We start from the raw sequence: 15,133 nt of genomic DNA on the forward strand, positions 1-15,133 counted from the left end.
CTGAAGTACATTTCTTGTTTTTCCTCCGCTTTTACCATAAATACCCTCATTATAAGTGGCCCTATGTTTTTTGAACCACAAACAGTAATTGCAGAGTGTAAGAACGTGTGCATGCCCTGTTACATTTCAGCTTATCCAACGTGCTGCTAATTAACAGGTACAAAATGCCAGGTAATTACCCAACCAGAAAACCACTAACATGTGCATATTATTTTCTATTATCAAAGAACACATTTTATGCAACGTAATCCATAAAGTCTAATAAATTCCCATTCCAGCGTTGTTGGATTTTCTTGACTGTGATGAAAGTGCACCCTTCTCTGAACCACTAGTAATGAAGGACAAAGGGGCATATTTATACTCTGTTTGCTCCGGATTTGCGTCGTTTTTTTTAACGCAAATCCGATGCAAAGCTAACTCCATATTTATACTTTGGCGTTAGACCCGTCTAGCTCCAAAGATCTTGGAGTTTGCGTCATTTTTTAGCGTGGACACCTACCTTGCGTTAATGATATGCAAGGTAGGCGTTCCCTTCTAAAAAATGACTCTAAGGCATGTGCGCCTTATTTAAACTCCCGTGCAAAAATGACGCACAGGAGTGGGCGGGCCAGAAAAAATGACGTCCAGCCGATTTTGCGTCATTTTTTAACGCCTGGTCAGGGCAGGCGTTAAGGGACCTGTGGGCTCGGAAGGAGCCCAGAGGTGCCCTCCCATGCCCCCAGGGACCCCCCCTGCCACCCTTGCCCACCCCAGGAGGACGCCCAAGGATGGAGGGACCCATCCCAGGGAACTTAAGGTAAGTTCAGGTAAGTATTTATTTATTTATTTTTTTGTGGCATAGGGGGGCCTGATTTGTGCCCCCCTACATGCCACTATGCCCAATGACCATGCCCAGGGACATAAGTCCCCTGGGCATGGCCATTGGGCAAGGGGGCATGACTCCTGTCTGTGCTAAGACAGGAGTCATTTCAATGGGGGTTGGGAGTCAAACAAAATGGCGCAAATCGGGTTGAGGCCAATATTTTGCCTCAGATCTGACTTGCCCCATTTTTTGACGCCCAAGCTCCATTTTCCCCTACGCCGGCGCTGCCTGGTGTGGGTCATTTTTTTGACGCACACCAGTCAGCTGCGCTTTATTATTCAATAAATAAGGCGCCCGCATGGCGCTTTGAAATGGCGTTAGCCGGCGTTGGCGCAGTTGTGCGTCAAAAAGTATAAATATGGCCCAAAGTGTGCACTGCTCCCATCTCTATTTATGCGGGACTCCATTTAGATTCCATAGTAGAGTCTAAAAGAAATCCAAAAAGCAAGCTTACACTGTTTTTGAACGTTTGGGGAGAGAAGATGAGAAAACAGGATGCTATTTTTAAACATATATGTGTCTATCAGATATATAAAAAATCGCATATTCTAGGTATGAAAATGTCTACAAAAATAATACAATAAATTCAGGCGTTGGCTACAATGTCTACTTTACTATGCAACAACATGTTGAATTACATGCCACGTTTTAAGAGGAGATAGAAACGTTTCCGTTTAAGTTGTCATTTATTTAGTTTTCTGTTCCTTATCTCGCCTTATTACAATTATACCACTATATACCACATTTTACAGTCAATTTATGTGCTGAGTATATTTGCATAATCTGTATACTTTGGAAGGCTTTGCTTTCTCTGCAGGTATTGTGCACAAAATAACTACCTGCAAAACCTAGGAATGCCATTTAGCCCTTTCTATTAAATAAACTTATTACATCCTATATATGCTTATAAAGATACAACTGGAAATGGCAAAATTTTATAGGCTCAGTTAGAGCCTCTCAGTAAATACGGAAGAAGGTGATTCAATCAGGTATACATATCATCACTAAATATAAATGGGGAATAATTATTAATAAAGCTTAATGGCAGCAGATCTGGTCACATTACGACCGCTATTGCCAGGGCAGTGCCAAGCATTTGCCAGCTATAAAACTTGGATGTGGCTGCCATAGTAAACAGAGAAGCTGCTCAATTTTCATTTATCTTTAGCTTTGAATAGGGAATGCTGTGCGTAGATGATATCAAGACTTCTGTCTTCTGTAAAGGTCAAAAGCTAGGCTGTCATTCTGTTAAAGAAGCAGAAAATAAAACTTACTGATTCAGAGTAGGCGTGTATGCAGTCTTATCTTCATCAATGATAGTCACCATAAGAGTTATAAGATTAGGCCAAAAATCCAAATTCTTGACGGAGGGCCCCTGGTCCTCACGAGGAATATCTTGCTTCTTAGCCTGCGTGTAAAATCATAAAAGAGAAGCACTGAAAGATGATAGTTATCATTTGGGATTCAAGTTTATGAAAGAAAAGAATGGGCTTTTTATTTTAAAAAAAAACCTGAAAACAAGACCTTTTTTGGATGTGGAATGCACGTAATGAATGTGTAATGTATTCACTTCTCTTCCCAAACCTGTAATGTAACGGATTTTGAAAGGAGCAATTTCTCAGTTTCATTTGAATAGTGCACAAACAATTCACATCTTTTGATGAAGTGACTTTGGGAAAAGCTCTCAGGAGAAACCTTTGTATCCGGAAAGAGAGAGAAGAATGTGGTTTATGCTATTGACACTGAGGCTGCCTTCAGTATTGAAATGATACTTGTGAATCAGAACTGGAATTTCTTGTCTTAAATTGTACATTACTCCATTCACACTAAACAGACGCAAACAAAATAAACAGCACACCACTCTTAACAACTTCGCATCCCCTTGTCTATTACCCAAAAAGGCTACTCTACAAAAAAAAAAACACTGACCATGTCACTTTCAGCCACTAAGTACACCACCAACAAACATAGATCCAACAAAATGCCTCCTAAGCCTGCTGGACGAGGAACACTAAATAGAACAACTGGACTATTGTGACCCTCATATAGCTATCATAACTAACAACACACCTGCTACAGGTTCAAAATATACTGCTCACCCTTCTCCAAAACAAAATGACAACCCCACAAACATACATTTTCTAAACCGCCTACTCATAAATGTTCAATCACTCTAAAAAAACAAGCATCTCATCTACGACCTGCTCACTGAGACATAACTTGAATTACTATTCATAACAGAATCATGGTTGGGAGATTACATGGCCCCAGTGTTGCATGAAGCCGTTCCTCGAGGCTATCAAACCATCACACAAAACCATATAGGTAAAAGAGGAAGTGGAATAGCTATTATATTCAAATAAGCAATAAATCTCAGTAAAACAGACAACATTGCCATACAAGGTTGTGAGGCCCCTCTCAACAGATTCAACCCTACAGCAACTTCCTCCTGTAACTTTCTTCTCCTTTACAGACCTCCACATAACAATGCAATATTCCCAGAAACTTTTCTAGACAGAGTCCCAAACCTTATAATATTATACTCAAGTCTTTGCATTCTTGGGTTCCTAAGCATTTGGTTTGACAAACCCAATATGCCCCACCCAAAAGCTATCACCACTGGCCTAGTCACATTGAACCTACATCAGACTGAACACAATCCCACACACATCACAAACCAGCACACCACATATCACCTTACATACATATATCAACATTTGAGCAAACTCAGTTTTGAAGACTTAAAAACATAATAAACAGCCAACACAGATCTATACACAATAAATTCTGTTCCAAAACTTTATGAGTGGCTACAGGAAACTTTTGATAGCCTAATTCCACTCAGAAAAAATAAACAGGAGAAAAGCAAACCAACACCATGGAGAAACACAGAACTTTAAAAGATAAATCAACATATCAGAAGGCTGCAACAGGCCTTGCACAAAACAAACAGCATTCAAGACAAACTTCAGGCACATAAACTGAACAGAATAAACAAATCATCAATCAAAAAAACTTTAATAAGGTACCACTCAGACAGAATTCAAAATGCTAAATCTACAACTAAAGAATTTGATAAAAGCCTCAATGAATTTCGAAAACCTAATTACATAAAAGGAAGTCATCCCACTACCCAAGCTTTCACAAACAAACTGGCAATTCATCACACAACCAAGGCATACACATTGGGCTCCTATTTAAAACAGAAGAAAACCATCAGCACCAACCAGTTTCCTCAAATCCCCTCCAAGAGTAAACCAGCCCAGCCTCTGCATTCCTTCAAACAAATATCACAAGGTGTATTTATGGATTTGGTCACAACAGGCCATGCCTTCCGGCTGCCCTTCTGACCCTTGTCCACCACACACCTTCAAAAACACTCTTTTTTCTACTTCTTTTATCCACACCTGTAAGAAGAATCATCAATAACACTTTTACTACAGGAACTTTTCCCGAAGACCTGAAAAAGGCATACATACGTCTGGTATTAGAGAAAACAAACCTAGAGCTGCGAGACCCCAATAACTACAGACCAATTACAAATGGACCTTTCCTGGGTAAACTGATAGAAAGAGCAGCATTCTCCGAGATGTCACTTTTCATTGATGACAACTCCATACTTTCAGACTACCAAACTGGATTCTGCCCAAGAAGCGGCACTGAATCAGCACTCATCGCAATCTGGGATGATCTTAAAAACACAGTCGACCACAATGGAGTTGTTGCACTACTTCTCTTGGATCTCTCAGATGCCTTTGATACTGTAGACCATGACACCCTAATTGAAAGACTCCATGAAGCCGGCATAGAAGGGACTGCTTCTGACTGGATTACATCCTACCTTCAAAACACAACTAATATTATCTATTCTCCCCCATTCTTGTCCAAACTGTACCCCACAAAAAGAGAGGTCTCCCAAGGATCAATCAAATCACCCATGCTTTTCAACCTCTACATGATGTCAATAGCAGAATTGATCAGTGACTTTCAACTAACTTGTTACAACTATGCAGATGACACACAAATACTGCTTAAATTGGAATTCCCCAAATACATTGAAAACTCACAAATCTTCAGCTTCCTCAGAGCTGTTGATCAGTGGATGACTTGGAGCCATCTCAAACTGAATGCTTCCAAAACGGAAACACTGACATGTGGCGAATGGAAAAATTATGACCTTCTGTGCACCTGGCCTGATGATCTGGGACCACCTCCTCAAGTATCCAAGGAAGTTAAAAACCTTGGAATTACCATGGACTCTAATTTAACAATGAATGCCCAAGTGGACAAACTAGCCTGATCAAGCTTCATCACCTTGAAGACTCTGCAACGCATCTTCACCCAACTTGTATTTCCACATAAGGTGCAGGCTGCTATCTATCTTGTACTATCTAAACTGGATTATGCCAATGGCCTCTACCACAGATCATCTCTATCTATTATGAACAACTATAACATTTTAAGAACTCAACTGTCAGGCTACTATTACATGTAAAGCCACAAGCCCACATCTCCCATGCCTTGAGAGCACTACACTGGTTACCGGTTGCTAGAAGATCCTCCTTCAAGCTGCTTTGTATCACCCACAATGCTATACATTGAACAGGACCGCTTTTCATCAGAAACAAAATAACCAAATACATTCAACAAAGAAACCTCAGCTTTAGATTGGCACCCTGCCTTAAAACACCACCATACAAGAAAAAGGCAATAGTGGGTACATCCTTCTCTGTTCAAGCAGCCAAACTGTGGAATTTATTACCCCCTAAATATAAGATCCACGGATAACTAGCGGTGAGGAGAGATTTTGTTCCTGAACCTGTGACCGCCAGTACACTACATTCATGTACCCTTTCCAGAGGAGACAGTCATCTGTGTGTAGAGAAGGAAGGATATGATTTGTCTGTAGTAAACGCCACTGTGTGCATTAGCAATACCCCCAAAATTATATGAATTATTAGGAGGGTACCCAAGATTAAAAAAGATTCATATTTTGCATTTTATGAGTGCAGTAGGCTAGGTCAACTATAGGTTTTCTTTGTCGGTCCTGTTGAGGACATTTTTCTGAATGGTAATTTAAAGCATTCAATAACGGGGGTCATTTAGAGGGGGTAGAGAAAGAGACCTCAAGAAAAATATTACATAAGTTACATCATCCACTTTTCAGTTTCTCCACCAACAACTGGCAGATTTCCTTAAGGTTGTGCCCAACTGCATCGGTGATGCTGTTGGGTCAAGATGGTGCAGCTGAAAATAGCTTTGGATGTACTGCTCATTTTCAGCATATTGGTCCATATGAATTCATAACTGTATCATCTCTGTGCAAGACAATTAATTACATCTTAGTGGTTTTCTACACAAAGCCCTAAAGTGTCACTGTCGTTCCAGTAGAAAAACGTAGAACTCCAGAACACTTATTATATGGGTACTTGAATGATACTTCCAGTTTGATGGTTTATGATAGTGCTCACTTTTTTCATGACAATTCCCTCCTCACCATTATGGTGGGATTGCAATCTCAAAAACTTTCCCCATAGTCGTCTCCAACCATGTCAATAACAGCGGCTCTAGAAAAACCTCAATAGCCATCATAAATTCAATTCTAAATGCGACTAAAAAATTGTCACCAAAGTGGTGGGGGTGTTTCCACTTCATGTAATATACTGAAACGGCGGGTTGATTTCTAGTTGCGAACTATGCTTTGATGTTGTAAACGTTGAGGCTTTGGTACTACATGTTCTAGGTTGTAGTTTATTTATTGTTAGTGTCCATTTCTTGACTTGAAAGTGAGTTACAAAATTTAAACAGATTTACATCATTATAAAAAATCATTTTCATAAAAATACACCTACTTGCTAATGTAACTTTAAAAAAGAGTATTCAAACAATGTCCAATCTGCCGCCTTGACTAATAAGTTAAAATAACTAAACAGCAGTTTTCTTGAGTTTGTAAAAAACACACAGTCATTTTTCTTTCTCTTTTGCACAGCTTCTTGAAAGGTAAACATTTTAGAGCATACTTTTGATTCAAGCATATTTTGAAAAAAGTTAATTTTACTTTTTTTTCTTCTGGGAATTGAGATCATAAAATTCAACCGTGTCCTAAGGAAACAAATAAATGTTCTATGTTTATGATAGTGTAACAAATGTGTCACATTATTGCGTCTCTCAGGCTTGGAACCAATACCGTATCATTAAACCGGTAAATTTAATCTCGCTTTTGCCAAGGAAAAATATTGGTCGATTGCAACTCTGCTTTTGTCTAGGCTTTCTAAGGTATGCCTGTCAGTGTTGTCACTAATTACATAGAATCCATCAACAGCAACGTGTACTTTTCCATTTCAGAAAATAAAAGCAAGTTGACAGTCTAAAAAACAGCAGGAAACTAAGGCTCCACTTTGGTTTGGACTGGGAGTTTTTCCCAGACGCGGCTGGCCCGCAGTGTTTGAAACTACACATTTACATAATCAGCCCTGAAGAGGTAATTAAAAGGTTATTCGAATCACCAAAAGTGCTCTGCAAAATACACCCAGTTAACAATTTAATAGGCTAACTTAAAGCTTTGTCTGGAGGTATTCCCAGTTTGTAAGACCTAGTTTCTCTACCCTGGTAGACTGTCGTATTTACAGGTCTCTACTAGGGGAAATGTTTCCTAAATCTAGAAAGAGAACTTATTTCACAAATCTGAGCACTGGAATTATTGTCCCTATTTACGGGTACATTGTCAGATCAACATACCTTTTCACCATAATGTGCTGGGCATCTTTCCCAGCGTTTGAGGGACATAATATTCACATTTAGTGAGTCTTCCAATCTCCACATGACTCCCTTTGAATTCTGTTAACTCTGTTAAGCATGGTGGCAGATTTGCCACTGTAAGTGTGGTGGCTGGACTATCACCATCTCTGGTGAACATATCATCACTCCTGGGCAGATTGAAGTTGTTATTCTGATAGAATGCCTACTATGGAAAGAGTGATTACTTGCATTACTTAGGGCCTCATTTCAAGTCTGGTGGTCAACAGACCTCCAGACTCGCGGTTGCATTCATGTCTGCTGCCGGTTTGGCTGTCCGACAGTCAAATTAAGAGTTGGCACCAAACGACCGCGTCTCTGCTAGGAACAATGTTCCCAACAGGCTGACAGTGGTGAAGGTCAGAATCAGCCAAGGCGGTGTTGAAGTCAGCACTGCCCTGCGGATTACAACCTGGTTCTCCACAAGAAGAGGTTCAGGAAGCCACAGGGGGCCCCTGCACTGCCCGTTCATATTGCCCATGCATATTGCAATACCCATGCATATTCGATTACGAGCCTGCAACAATGCTGCTACCACTTTACCACTAGGCTGATGGGCAGAAACCTTGTTTTCTGCCCATCAGCCCAGCAGGAAAGTCGTAATAGGGCCAGCAGGGAGGTCGACAGTAAGGCAGCAACCTCCATGTCGGAGGTTCGGTGAAAAGGTCTTCCTGTCTGCCAAACTCGTAATCAGGTCCTAAGTCACCAGAAACATGGAAAAGGGGTCTGCAAAATATTTTGGGACATAGAATATTTCTTGTCCATAAAGGTAGTTCAAAGTCTTTGGAGAGTGCAGAAAATCCTTTAATTCTCTAGTTAGAATCAACACAAATTCCTGCATATGTACTACCATGAAAGAAACAATGTGCCACAACTGGCATATCAAATCAAAAGAAAACCTGTACTGGTAGAACAGGTAATGTGTTATAATATAGATAATATTGTTTATTATTTACCATTTCTTGTTGATATTTTCTGTAATAAAAATAATAACAACACTTTAAAAAGTTAAATTAGTAGACATTCGGTATGCTTACAACCAAAATTTTAGTAAAGTTGAAAACAACAAAACTCTGCATCTGACTCCATGTCAGTCTTGCAGTGTTGGACTTCGACAAGCAGCCAGACATGAATATATACTGCATGAACAATGCAAAGTTTTTATTATAAGGTCTCACCAAGTTGTTTTACAAAAAAACTAATCCATTGAAACCAAGACCCAAAGAATTGTAGTTATGAAGACACATCTCTAATTTGTGATTGTTTTTTTTTTTTTTGGCACTCCAGCTGCGCCATCATATAGAAGAATGGGCTGCATACACTTGTTCTTCATACCGGTAAACATTTTGATGGTGGGGGTTTGATTTCTCAATTGCATGGGGTAAATGAGTAAAACAGTTTTGCGTTTGTGCTCATCAATGACTGATGGAAAATGGGCTTTTCAGAGGTGAACTAACTGCATGCCACCTGGAAAATGGCATACATTTAATCTGCCCCTCCCTTCCTGAGGCATCCCCAGCAGGTAGGTCCGGCCACACAATGCATCATCCTCTGGAATGATTTTTTGCTCCCTTACAAGACCAATCTGTCTTACAGCACTCTGATGTCCTAGCACAGGTGTGAAATTGCACCTGCACTGAAGATTGCCATTTTTTATTTGTCATATACTACACAGCCCTGACAACACTAGAATCATTCAGTGGAGCCCCAAACTGTACTCTGTTTTACTGTAATATGGCCACCTTGACATGTTTTTGGTCAATCTCTAAATTATCTAGAATTTTAAATTGCATCCAATCATGGTAATTTATTTATAAACTTAAAGCTGCTTCCTTCGTATTTGGAAAGCATATGAACTTTATCCATATATCTCATAATCCTAACAATTCCATATACTGAGATCTTCCCATAAATCCAAAATGTGGAAAATATGATCACATAATAACTATTGAAAATGGATAAGATGTATTTCTCTGTATTGTTTGAACATGCGATTATTCATAAATCAGAAACTGCACACTACTGTAGATAGGCTTAGACAGCTCAAATTATCAAGTTTATGACTTGGGATTCTCAAAGGAATCGTATTTTGGAATCCTTGAAAAGACATTGCATTTTTTTAAAATAAATGTTCGAGTTTAAAATTTGGTAATGTAGCAAATAAAGGGAGGAGCAAGTTATCTATGATATCATAAAGTTCTAATGATGCACATGTTAATCTATGTGGATTTTGAATGTGCATATTTGTATGCCAAAGTATTTAAAACCTCTTATCATTCAGCGATTTTATGAGATGATATAGTATTGACTTTGCATCATGAATCAAGATGCGTACAGACCAATTTTCACTGTGTTGGCTGGAAGCGGTAATAGTCAAGGTGTCGCAAGTTAACACCCAACTGCAAATTGCAAGGCAGTGTCAAAGGCTGGAATAATAAACCAGAACACAAAATCAAAGGAAGATTGACTGAGCATAAATATCCAAAAACGTAATCAAATGTCAGCAGTGGTAAAACGTTATTTGAAAATAACAATAGTAATAGCCAACTAGCATTTCAGATTACTGAAAGGATGGACAGAAGAATGAGTAGACTCACTTCTAAGTAGCTAACTTAGAGATAAATCTCTTGGGTCAAGAGTGACACTCCAAAAGGCATCGATGATTGCATGGAAATATTTAGATTTTTCTGATTACATTATTCTGTCTTACATTTTATCCCACACAGGCATTTTATTAAATTGTTAATTCCTAATCAATGTATTTATCTTACCTATAAGTCCCTATAGTACAAAGTGTACCCAGGGCCTGTGAGTTAAATTTGACTAGTTGACTGCACCACCCATTATTCCACAAAATACAGTGACAGAGCAAACATGACTGAAGGCCTACATGGTATACACAGTGCAGAACATACTCCTATGGCATAGAAAGTAAAATGTCTCTGTGGACGGCATCACTTATTGTACTATCCACTAGTGTGAAACATGATTTCAGGCCTACCATTGTAGCCCTGCTGCTGTAGTTTAAGCCTGCAGCTTGATGGCTCAAAAAAGGAAAAACAGTCCATTTAAAAATCAGGCAAGGGCACGAGTTATAGTTACCCTAGGGCACAAGTTATAGATACTTGAAATAACTATAACTGTAATAGCTGAATTTCTATGGTTTTGAACATGTAAAAAGTGGGCCTAACAATAACGTCCCTGTAATCTTTGTTTTTTAAAGTGAATTTCTATGTTTTTTAAAAATTCTATTTCCTGACTATAACCTCCCTGTAACCTTAGTTTTTTACTGGTGAATTTCTATATTTTTTTTATGCAAAGTTATTTGGATTACTATATGTTACTCAACCCACCTCCCATACCCACTATAAAACAACTTATCAACCAAAAACCTATACCCACCCTACACCCAAAAAACACCTTAAAACCCAAAAACCCATGCCAACCCTAAACTCGAAAATTACCCTTGGACTCATAAACCCTTACCCACCCTAAAATTACCCTTGCCTCTGAAAGACCTACACCTACCCTAAACCCTAACATTACCCTTGCCATCCAAAAACCCATACCTACCCTAAACCCTAAAAATACCCTTGTCACCCAATGACCCACACTACGATAAATGCCCTAAAAAAACCTTTGCCACCTAAAAACCTATACCCACCCAAAATTTCTAAAATTACTCTTGCCACCCAAAACCCCCTACCAACCCTAAATCCTAAAATTCCCTTGCCACCCAAAAATACATACCTATCCTAAAATTACAGTTGCACCCAAAAACCCATATCTACCCTAAAAAAATCTCCTTACCATGCAAAAACTCATATTTGCCTACATCTTTGGCACCGTTTGACAAATCTTCACAACATTTTCCCAAAAAGTTTTGCGGTGAATCATGTTGTGCATGGAAAGTTTCAAGGTGATCCGTCAAGCAGGGGCTGAGAAAAAGGGGGCTCAAAAAAGGTTGCACTTCCCATGTTAATTTCAATAGGATTCTTTAGACACGACTACAGGCTGAACAACTGGATGGAATTAAACCAAATTTGTCCGAAAACTAGCTGTCAGTACACATACTCCGCTTTTGTATATTTGGTGTGAATCCATTCAGCAGTTTTTGAGAAATTAAGGGCTATTCAAATTTGAATATCTCTGGCCGCAAAGTATTTGCGAACAAAGACAAGCTTGTGCAGGGAAATGCACAGCTCTGAGTGGTTGCCAACACTTGAAACGTGGAAATGTTGGCAACCATCTTGGGACTCGGCTTCAGCTGAGTCCTGGAAACCATAGTAAAAATAAAATAAAAGGGACCAGTGTAGGTACACTCTGACCCCTTTGCACTGGGGGGGAGGAGGATCCAGAGGGACCCCAGATCAAAAAGATATTTTTTTAATTACTTTTTTGCAGCAAGTTGGTGAAATTTGTGAATTTGCGACAAAACATTTTGAAAAAACAAACGTGGACATCCCTGCTTGTCTTGGGCCCCTGGGTGGCCAGGTCCTAGGGGCATTAACAATTTAGTGTGGGACGGCCTTCTGCCCCCCTCACAGCTACTGGGACCATCACCTCCCTGGTGCTTTCATTTCTTTAGAAGCGGGGGGACCGCCATCTCCCCAGGGCTTTCATTTTTAAATATATGGAGGGCCATGGCCCCCCGCTGCCCTGGGGACCATCACCTCCTCAGGACTTTCCTTTATAAATATGGGGAGGGGCCCAGGTCCCTGCTGCCCAGGGGACCACCACCTCCCTAGGGCTTTCTTTTAAAATATGCAGATGGGCCCGTGACCCCCCCCTGATGCCCTGGGGATGCCACCTTCCCAGGACTTTCAATCAAAATATGCAGGAGGCCTGCAGCCACCCCACTGCCCTGGGGAACACCACCTCCCCAGGTCTTTCAATGAAAATATACAGGGGGCCGTGGCCCCACTTTGCTGCCCTGGGGACCACCACCTCCCCAGGGATTCCAGTTAGGTATATGCGGGGGTCCCACAGCCCCCCTGCACCTCAGGGACCACCACCCCCAGGGCAACGTGTAAAAAAATGAAAGCATTGGGTCCCCTTGGAAGCCCCAAGCCCTGGGGACCACCTCCCTGGGCTAAGCCCTTGTTGGAGGGGGACCGTGCAACCCCCCTCATGGAGCCTCCGATGACCCTGGAGACCGCCATTCCCAGGCCCGGCTACTGCTATGTCCCGGGGGGGACACAGCTGTTTGTCGTGGCTTTCCTGCATCTCTGCAGCTGCAGCCAAGCCAATCTGGCCAGATTATGGCAGATGCTGCAGGATGTTACCATTTGACCTAATTCGGTGCCTGTGAATGGCATACTGGTATTCTGAGCAGTAGCCTGGCTAGATGATGATGTACCAGGTTCTGCATCGGAATTTGACAGTACTTTTTCACTCAGCATTCGTTGGTATGCTTGTTCGTGGATTGTGCACACATTTTTCCACATACTCGATGTTCCATGGCTGGATTTCTTTGATGTACACAAGAGAGATTTGTTTCTCAGAGGTTGCATTTCCCAAATCTTGCACTGACTCTTTTTCCTCACTTGGTATAGTAAAACATTTCCATACATCACTCTCTTTTCTAGATGAATAAAGCACCTTGAGACTCTCCAGGCGGTGGTGGTGAACTCCCTTCAGACATTCTGGAAGTTCTATAGCAGGAGGATCACAGCTGAGATGATTCTCCCTCAAGAGGTAGCAGACGAATAACTGTTTTAGGGAGTGGCCCTACCCAAAAGGTCGCAGTTCCACAAAAATTGTAACATAAGTTTTGTGTTCTATTGTAAATAAATAAAATATGTTTGTGAGTTGTAAATATGTGGGGTCTCCTGTTTATATAGGAAATACTAGAGTGCACAATGTAATTTTTTTTGTGAAAAAAAATATTGTGAAACCGCGATGCATTCTGGTCACATGATGGGAACGGAAACCATAGAGCTTCGCCGCTCTGCTTCTATGGAACTGCGAATGGCGCAGCAGTTTCAAAATTAATTAAAAAAATAATACTACTATAATACTACTTCAGAACTGTGTAAATACTGAATAAAACTGTATCAGCAGCACATTTATAGGAAGGATTGGGCTTCTTCAATTCAATTGTACAGGGTTTGTGTATTTCATTGTGGCAGGGAGCTTAATGAAAGGATTTCTAACACTTTTGCCCCAGACATCTGTGGTTAATATTTAAGTACGTATGAGGAAAAAACTATACTTACCTAAAAAACCCAAACATTATACACAAGTTATAGTTTTAAATTACACTTAAAAAACCTTAGAAGCTCCAGAAAAATACAAAAGGTTAAAGGGACAATACAGTCAAGAAATGGAATTAAAAAAACCTTACAAATTCACTGACAAAAACAAAGGTTACAGGGATGTTATAGTTAGGGAATAGAATTAAAATAACATTTGAAATTCACTGAAACAAACAAAGCTTACATGGATGTTATAGTTAGGTTCTCAATGTAATCATACAAAACCATGCAAATTCAGCAGTTATAATTACCTGGGATAACTATGACTTGCGCTCCCGTAATGCACTGCTTATGATCTCACATATTACATCACTCATTACATGGTCAGTGACATCACTGATGACATCATTGATGACATCTCATATGACATCACTGATGACATCCTCCACACAGTCAGACATCCACTCATTTACTGATAAAAAACTCTTGTATACCCATACACACACATCTACTCACCTACGTTTTTAGAGATGCATAAAAGTAGTGATAGACAGACATTCATTCAGTCAAGCAGCCACTGACATGACCAGTCACTAACCCTTATACTACTAACAGAGGTATTGAAAGTTGAATTGTGGTTCACAAGACGTGCTCTTATGTATATTGTAATAACTGTAATTAGTCTAGCAACAAAGAATACTAGCTTACAGTTCCATTAAGCATGGCATAGATGGAAGAAAGAGGGTAGTCTAAGAAGACACCATTTGGATGTTTCCTGTTTCATGTTAGCATGAGTAAAGTCACAAGAGTTTTGAGAGCATCAGACACATAACTGATAACTTTGCCCATGAATTGTTATGAGATTCCAAAGTTGCCACGGTGTTTTTCATTAAAGAGATTGATCTACACTAAGGCACCGCACTGTGTACTTTAGCTCAGCTGATGTGTCTTTACTTAGTTTTTTTGCCTTGCTAGCAGGATTGATTATGTACAATACATTGGTAATACCCTTTTATGACTCAAAATCCCTGAACCCATTTCTGACTAATGTAGTGTCTAATGTACTTTGAATCATTGTAGCTCTGTTCATATCATCTTTATCACAGTAGGTTCTACTGTATATTGGGCACCACAGGCTGTATGACTGTAATACCCTTTAATATAAACTCTCTAGCAGCAACAACCTAGGCCAGTGACAAACGTCTTTCCTCAGTCATCTCCCTGAATTGTAAACCCCTTATATGATGTTCTGAATATTGTCTCAAAACAGCAGTTCTCT

At 40.1% G+C, this 15,133-nt stretch overlaps 1 protein-coding gene across 1 annotated transcript in view; it reads right to left on the bottom strand.

The window, feature by feature from the left end:
* The window catches only part of UNC13C (unc-13 homolog C), a 1,168,779-nt gene that overhangs the window by 454,760 nt on the left and 698,886 nt on the right, over positions 1–15,133 (bottom strand). Inside the window, exon 18 of the mRNA XM_069222447.1 lies at positions 2,137–2,270. Within this exon, the coding sequence (XP_069078548.1) occupies positions 2,137–2,270 (134 nt within the window). The remainder of the gene's footprint in view (positions 1–2,136; positions 2,271–15,133) is intronic.

The sequence above is a fragment of the Pleurodeles waltl genome, chromosome 3_1 (genome assembly GCF_031143425.1).
Source record: "Pleurodeles waltl isolate 20211129_DDA chromosome 3_1, aPleWal1.hap1.20221129, whole genome shotgun sequence".
Taxonomy (NCBI): Eukaryota; Metazoa; Chordata; class Amphibia; order Caudata; family Salamandridae; genus Pleurodeles; species Pleurodeles waltl.